Raw genomic sequence first — 8,802 nt, forward strand, 5'->3', positions numbered from 1 at the left:
GACGACACCAGATGTAGATGGAGATTTGAGTAGAATTTGAAGCACCTCCAATAGTTGAGCAAGAGAAAAAAAATATTTTCCTTCCTTGGTGTGGTTTCTTCAACGGAAAGCAACTCTAGGTTTGGGAGCTTCATTTATCTTGGGATTTTGTTCTTATGTGTCCCAGTTCTTGACAATGATGGCATATGGCCTTCTTATAGTTACCATTATAACCATTTTGCCTCCCAAAATGTTGAGGCTTGTAGGTCTTAATATGATTGTTGGGTTTGGATACGACTAAGACTTTATCTTCTCATTTTATCATGCCAAGACAGGTTTCTTCTTGGCATATTTCGGCAACCACATCTTCTAGAGGGAGATGCTTAGATCTATGGAGGAGAAAAGATTTAACTTGATCATAATCAGGCCTAAGCCCATCTAAAAATTGAAAAAAAGTGTTCTTTTTCCATTTGTTCTCTTCTAAGCTCTACATCTTCACTAGCCACCCACTTGGCTTCTAGGAGAGAGCTCATCCCATAAGGGACTAAGAGATCTAAAGTAGTCACAGACACACATGTCCCCTTGTTTAATGATGCAAATCTTTTCTTGAAGAAAGAATTGTCTAGCGAGGTCTGTTTGAGTGTACATACATTTCATCAAGAACCATGTCTCGTTAGCTTTACGAAATTTGTCAATGTTAGAACAAATTTTTAACTCCACATTGTTCATAAACCATGCAAGTATCTTTGCATATTTACTCTCCCAATCCTCAATTTTGGATTGATATTTTTCAATCGCCTTGATTCGTGCACCTCCTTCCAAAGCCTTTTCTTGATCTCCTTCCATTTTGGTAAGTTGAGGTTCCGGAACCGTGCCCATCACATAACCCCAAAGCTTTTTGCCTTTGAGGTTGTTCTCCGTAGCGGATGCCCATACTAAATAGTTTGAACCAATTAGCTTGAAAGAAAGATCTATCTTTTGTTCACCCTCCATGGTGACTAGGAGAGAGGAGCAAGAAGAGAGATACAAGAAAAGCAAATACAACTTTAACAAGATTCAAGAGCACAACCTTGCTCTGATACCATGTAATGAAGTAAGCAGAAATAGATATAAGGGATGGTAAAGCATACCCAATGTCCTATAACGGACACCCACAAATGCAACCACAATGAAAAAGTCCACAAGGGACAAATACAAAAGCCAACAAAGGGCTTACAAAATAAAGAGAATGTTATTGAGCATAAGGGCTTGGAAAAGCCTATTTTACAAAGGGGTGAACACCCCTATTTATACAACTAAAAGGGAGACCATTGGGGGGCTCCCACTAAGAGTTGTTGGGAGCCCCCAACGGTTCCCAACGACTCTTAGTTGGGGCCCCAATGCAATCCCATAAAAAGAAAAAGAAAAGAAATAAAAATAAAAAAAGAAAAAGAAAAGGAAAAAGAAAAGAAATGAAAAAGATTGAAATGCCCCTATTGGGCAAAAATACAAGAATACCCTTTATCATGTATGGCATATGTTTTAACAACATGAACAATTAAAAAGTGCATGTACTTATCATTGCAAGAGTCGACTATGTGCATGCGTCATTTATTATCTTTAATTAGGTTTTTTTTCTTAGATGGTGCATGTCATGTCTATCTAAATGCACACTCAATTTATGTTACAGTTCTTATCCCTATGAGTACAAATACAGGTAGTAATCCTGAGTCAAGGCTGAGGCGCAGGTAATGTTTTCAAATAGGGTGACTTTGGCCTGGCCGAACTCCATTCACCTGTGCTGGGTGCCGGGTGTTGGGTGAAGCTCCCAACAATACCATCCCGATGCATTGGCCTTTACTCATGAGATTATGTGCCTCCACATTGCAGTATAATTTAGAATTTAGAGGGTTCCCCTATCTTCGTGATTGGAGATGAGCAACCTTCTATGCTCAATTACGATACCCACGAAGCCAGACTAGTACCGCTTGCCCTCTCTTTGCAAGCATCGATCTTTAGTGTTACATGTTTAAACTTTTAAATTAATTACTTTATATGCAACACTTACATATGAACCCACTTGTGGGATTCAGCCTCTTCAGGGCTCATGGATGCACATTTTGAAATATTGAATTCGGTATCATTGCTCATGCTTCTTTCATTTCAAACTTACGAGCATATGCACAAATAAAACAATAATTTTTTCTTACACTAAATGCATCCAATCATTCACATCATCATCATGTACATGTCAGTCATGTAAAAACAATATGCATGGTTCATTAAACATTCACATTTTATTCGCAAGGCAGACTCTTTCGTCTCATTCACTAGCGAGAGGTTACGAAGGCAAGCTAGTGCATTAGCACATCATTCAATTTGTGCCTTATAATTGACACTTAGTTCCCTGCAGAAAACAGATTTTAAATAGTCTATAAACTTTACGATGTTCATTTGCAAAAGTACACACAAAAATGCATAGAATTCTCAAGTATATGATAACCGGGTCTCGAATCGGTTTAAAACTTGTAAAAACTCAATTATGTTCGACTGTTACAGAGGTCACATAAAATTTTATAGTCGGCGAATAGAGCTGAAATTTTTACGGATGACATAATTTTGTCAGCTTTCCAATGCCATAAATCGTTCGTAAAAATTCCTTCGGATGAGAGAGATACAACTGGTTTAGTGCACACATGTACTTCTCTGTTCTGATTGTTATGGTTCAGTGCTCAATCCAAGAACAGAGATCAAAATATCACAGAAGTTGTGAACTTTTGTTAGCTTTCCAATACAATAAACCGTTCGTAAAAACTCCTCCGAATGAAGGAGATACAAACAATTTACCGGTTTGGTGTCAAGCCGGAAATATGCATTAACAAGAAATATGCATTCAGGTGAACCATTACACGAATCCTAAGAAATTACGATTTTTTTTCTGACAAAATCGCTAGCATGCATATATTGTTTTTGTTCATTTTAATTTTAGCAATTGAACCACTTTAGGGTGGAATCAATTTCTTTTAGGGGAAATCAAAATCAACCCTTCTTATTTAAATCAAATTTGGATTTTACAAAAAAAAATCTTCTTTTAGCAACAACTTGAATCGAATTCGAAAACCTGATTTTGATAAAAATGATTTTTGAGAGGGGTTTTCTTCCGAAAACCCTTTATTAAATTTGTTGACAAATCCAATTTCAATTCCACGTATGAGGGGTTTGGTACAAGGTTTGTTCTTGTTAAAAATTGAAATAAATCGTGTCTACGAGTTTCTATTTACGTGTAGAGAATAAAACCCCCTACCTGGAATCGTCGAAACACAAACACTGAACCAATGCATCATAGGTACGAATCAAACATCCTCCAACCAGTGGTTGTGCTTTCTCGTCCAACCACAACCCCACTCACGTCTCTGCCCTCCAATACCGTGTGGTGGAAGAGAGGGGAACAAAAAGAGAAGGGAAGGGAAGAGAAAAGCTTAAAAAATCCAAACAAGGGTCAATATGGGGGGGGGGGAGCCCCTTTTTGGCTTTATATACCCTCATTTAGTCTTCTAACTCTTCCCTAATTCTAACAAAAGAAATCTCAGCCCTCTTTCCATTTTTCAAAAAAAAATTCTTAACTTATTTTTCACCGTGTATTTTCTTACCTTTATTTATTATGTTACATAACTATATTATATCTTACATGACATAATCCACACACACACACACACACACACACACACATATATATATATATATATATAAGAGTCCAATATGGTTGGTCCACACCCCCATGAGGGTTGAAACTTTCCATATTGAAAGTTGTCAAACTTGCTTGCTTGGCAAAAAAGTTTGACTTGTCAAGCTTCTAAATTTCTTTTTCTTTCCTTCCTTTTCCCAATCCTTCTTTCTTTCCTCCTAAATATTTCAGCCCCATCCTAGAAGAATCTAGGATGGGACGTCTCCTTCCCTTAGGTATTTAGAAACTCTTTACTTTTTTTTTCTTTTATAAATTGGTTTTGGTAACTTTTAAAAACTCTCAATTTAAATCTTTAAGTTTAATGTTTTTTTCTTAAGTTAACAAAGAGGTTCAACATAGGATAGGACGGCTCACCAATGGACCTCTACCATTTTATTCAATTTAGTTGAATTAAATTTTTATTCTATTTTAATTATTTTACTAATTAACTTTATTTATTATTTTGGATTTCAATTCTTTCAAAACTATAATTTAAGTTTCAATGGAAGAACTCCAAATGCAAACTATTTTTTTTTCAAATGCACATTAAATTCTTTCAAATACTAATTTATCTTAATTATCTAAATTTCCTTCTCAGAAATGCCATTTTTACTAAAATTAATTTCGAGTACGGTTTTCGCGAGGGTCGACAGGACACTTAGTCATTTTTTTTCTGTAACTTGTTTGGATTTCAAACCATAAAACTAAATTCAATTTATTGAAATTACATTTCATTTGTATCAAATTATTCTAAATTCGTCTGAAATCATATTCGACTTTATTTTGACGAAATTTATCAGTTATTTTATTAAATTATATATTTTTCATAAATTGGATTATGAATGCGAAGTTTACTAAAATCAACTCGAATACTTTAATTTTTCATAAGATATTTCTTTTAATTTGTCTCAGGATAATTTATATTTTTACACTTATTTCTTGTAAAATTCATCATTAATATTGTTTTATTCATTAAAAATACCCTGAAGAATCACATGTATTACCTTTAAATTCAATTTTAAATTTCAAATTTCAAATTCAATTTCAATGAAAATTCTAATTATTGTATATTTCAAACTTGAATTAATATTCAATTAAGTCTTGATTTAGATTCAAATCAAACTCAAATCTAATTATAGTATTCGAGACTTATTTATTAAATCCGAATTTAAATCCAAATTCGATAAACTCTAAAAATTGAAATTGGAATTCAATGCCACTCTTATTTCAAATACACACTCAATTCGAAACCGAGCTAATATTGAAATTAAAATTTCATTTAAGTTCATATTAAATCCGATTAAAATCAAAACCCTGATTCGGAATAAATTCTCAACTTAATTTATTCTGAATCCTAATTAATGCTCGGATTACAATTTAATTCTCATCTTAATTTTAAATAATATTTTAGCCTTAAATTCACCTTTATTTCTCATAAAAATATTAAAATTTTGCAGGTTTTACAATTTATATATATATATATATATATATATATATATATATATATATATATATAGAGAGAGAGAGAGAGAGAGAGAGAGAGAGAGAGAGAGAGAGAGAGAGAGAGAGAGAGAGAAAACTGGACTTGGTTAGGGTTAACTGAATCTACTTTTGGACAGAACTGAACCTCAATGTGGTTGGCTTCACCTGACACAAAGGAAGCCATGTCCAAATGTCGAATCCGCATGGGTCCGGGTCCAACGTGGGTGCAGTTCCTTGTTAGAAGAATCTATGTTACATAGATGAAAGCATCCTGGATTTTGAATATAGGTACTGAGGTTTTTCTCCTTTTTTGTGTCTGAAATTCTTTTTTTAGTTTTTGCCAAAAGAATACCATTTTTGTCCATCCTAGATCCAATCCAATTGGGTTGAATGAGTAAGTGGTGTTTAAGGTCACTTACCCTAGGTTCAGCCAAACCTAAGGCATTCCATGGGTAAGACTGGTTCCAACCTATGTCACATAGGTGCGGGTACAGGTATGGATGCGGCACTTTAAAAAAACTTGGGTACGGGGAGGGCATATATATATATATATAAATTTTTTAACAATTTTAAGTTAACACTACGTGTATGTGTGTGCATTTATGTGTGTGTGTGTGTATATATATATATATATATAGATAAAAATAGACTTGATTAGGGTTAACTGAATCTACTTTTGGATAGAAATTGACTTCAGTGTGGTTGACTTCACCTAACACAAAAGAAGTGGTGTCCAAGTGTTGCACCCGCCTGGGTGCGGGTGCGGGTGCGATGCCCTGTTAGAAGAGTCCGTGTTACATAGGTTCCAACTCATGCATCTTACATAGTAATGTTCTTATATTAACCTTGATTAGCATTACGACACTTGAAATATTGCATTATTTTGAACCAGACCTAAGCGAACGACATTGAGTTTTGACTTGACACTAATATGAAACCACCTACTCATGGATCCATCTGATTTGAAGTGGCGCATACATTGTTTTTGTACTCCATCATTTGAATATCACTTTTATTACCTTATTGCTGTGTGTATTTAAGGTGTATAGCTGCAGTTGTATGAAAGGTCTGGCTACACATTTTTTAATTGCTTGCAAAGATCTAATCCCATGTTTAATCCACCACTCTATCCTTTGTAATCACCGACCCCCACTCCACTCTTTGTGCTCTTATGCTTGCACTGCTCACACTAAGTGTTGAAAATTCTGCCACCAATTTGGATCCACCTGCATTGCTTTCACTCAATCAGATGATGTGATTTTGATTCTTCTTGCAATCTTATACAATTTTTTGCTGCTTCTCTTTAAAAATAGTTTTCTCAGCGTTGTCTTCTATTGTATAGTCTGCTTCTCAAGTTTATGGAGGGCAATTAGCGGCAGGTTACGTGGATGGTTATGTCAGATTATTTGATGTGCGAGCACCTGATAAGTGAGTCATTTTCTTTATCTGGAATGCATTAACCTCATGGATTAGTATTTCCTGCAAAACTTTGAATCTGTACTTTCTTTTTCTATTATAAAGTTCTGTTCTGTGGCATTCTTATGAAGTTATAAATCTTGTAGGCACATTTGTACAATGAAGCCACATTTACAGAGTGTTGAGAGAGTCGTGGGAATTAGTTTTCAACCTGGACTTGATCCTGTTAAGGTAATAACACCTAAGATTTTAGTGTGTATACCATCTGATTGATATAGTTTATAGTTGCTTAGCTTTTTGGAGTCTCACTCTGAAAATGTTGAATAAAATGGCTGGCTAACCTTGCCATGGATGCTGATGCAGCTTATACAATTTAGAAAACTTAAAAATGCATAATTTTTTCTTATGCATCTATTTTAACTTGTGGATTCAGTTTGCTAGCTATGCCGTGAGGCTGTACCTTTATATTAACACTTAACAGTGTCTATATAAGTTGTATATAGGCTCTGCGGATAAAAATATTCCTTATTATGAGGTTGATTAATTTCGTTACCTACCATAACTCGTCTGACTAGATTCTTTTGTGGTGACTTGCATTTCTAAATTTGTACCTGGTAGAACATATATAAATGATGACTTTCTGGTCTTCACTTAATCTTTCTCCTGCTCCTGGTTTCACCTTTTTTCAGATTGTCAGTGCATCACAGGCTGGGGATATTCAGTTCCTGGATATAAGAAAGCACACAAATGCCTATCTTACTATTGAGGCCCACAGGAGATCTCTTACAGCCTTGGCTGTTCATCGTCATGCCCCTGTAATTGCTAGTGGCTCCGCTAAGCAAATCATAAAGGTTTTCAGTCTTGAAGGTGAACAGCTGAGTGTGATCCGTTATCACCCATCTTTCATGGCCCAAAAGATAGGTCCTGTTAGTTGCCTCAGTTTCCATCCCTACAGAGTGCTCCTTGCTGCAGGTACTGGTGGCCCAACGGATGCCTGTGTTTCTATCTATGCAGATGAGAGCCTGCCAGCAAGATGAACATAATACAGATCCATCCGTGAGACATAAACATCCTCCTTACCCTGCTGACTTTGTGGGAAGCACAGGTTCAGTAGGCAAGGCCACCATGCCCCTTCTCCCTTCTGTTTGACTGCACGCATCTTGAGCATGGGTGCCATCCAAGTGTGTTAAATCTATGACATATTCGTTAGGTCCAAGCATCATGTCCTGCAGGGTTTTACAACCAGAGGCATTGCAAATAATCCAGCACATGGGTAAAGATTGTAAATATTTGCATTTTTTCTCTCTCCCTGGTCCATTGATTTGTATCAGGAGCATGCCTGGGATCATTTTAAAATAATTGATGAGCTAGTGAAGATTGCCTGGAGAAACAGCCACGATGAGGGTGGCTATTGCCAAGCATTGCAAGCTTTCAATATAAAACCTGCTTCCTGGCCTCCTTCCTCGAACTGGGTGTCATTTATGTTGCCTAAGATGTTGAATGGTTAGATCCATTCAATGCTGCTGAAAAATGGTTGTGAACACTATTTTTCATTCTTTTTCTTTTTATCTCTTGGTTTTTGGTATTTGCCGACTCTTCTGGAGTATTTTCTTTCTCCAAGCATTCCTACGAGATTCTGTCGGCTGTTGGACCTCGAACTTGAATGCTGACCAGTTGGTAGAGGCTGCTGAAATGGCTACCAAATTGGTTTACCTGTGCAAGGATTGGAGGAAAGTGCCATGAGCTTTTGCTGCCTTGGGCCTGGTCAGTACGCCCAAAAGACAAGGATGCATGTGCTTTTCTGGAGCTTTGCTTGTTTCTGAATTTGTACCATAAGCTTTTGAAATTCCTTGTAAATGATAAATGTTATATATATTTGTTACAATTGTGAGAATTGCAATAGATGTTCCTTTCCTGACAATCTCTCTCTCTCTCTCTCCCTGAAAAAATTGAAACGATATTCCTTTCCTGACAGTCGCCAGAGCGGCCTCCGAATTGGTCCCATCATTTTGATAATTTGTTGGATTCCAACTGTTCTGTTTAACAATTTGCTCATTCTGTTAAATGGTAAAACCTGCGTATTTCCATGGTTCTGTGCGCTATGTTTGCACTGCAGTCACGCTGGGCATTGTTCCACATTAACACGTGATCATCTCCTTCAACTGCCTTTATGTTGGATGAATGCAGGTGCGGATGTTAATCAACCCCACCATTAATGCAGA

The 8,802-nt window shown here is 36.2% G+C and overlaps 1 protein-coding gene across 1 annotated transcript in view; it reads left to right on the forward strand.

The window, feature by feature from the left end:
• RAPTOR1 (Regulatory-associated protein of TOR 1) overlaps positions 1-8,501 on the forward strand; it is an 85,440-nt gene extending 76,939 nt beyond the window's left edge. The window contains exons 21-23 of the mRNA XM_090018906.1: positions 6,507-6,592; positions 6,727-6,811; positions 7,270-8,501. Coding sequence (XP_089875032.1) covers positions 6,507-6,592; positions 6,727-6,811; positions 7,270-7,617 — 519 coding nt within the window. The 3' untranslated portion in view covers positions 7,618-8,501. The remainder of the gene's footprint in view (positions 1-6,506; positions 6,593-6,726; positions 6,812-7,269) is intronic.
• Positions 8,502-8,802: the final 301 nt, after the last annotated feature.

Source organism: Nuphar pumila, chromosome 10, assembly GCF_984573655.1.
Source record: "Nuphar pumila chromosome 10, dmNupPumi1.hap1.1, whole genome shotgun sequence".
NCBI classification, from domain to species: Eukaryota; Viridiplantae; Streptophyta; class Magnoliopsida; order Nymphaeales; family Nymphaeaceae; genus Nuphar; species Nuphar pumila.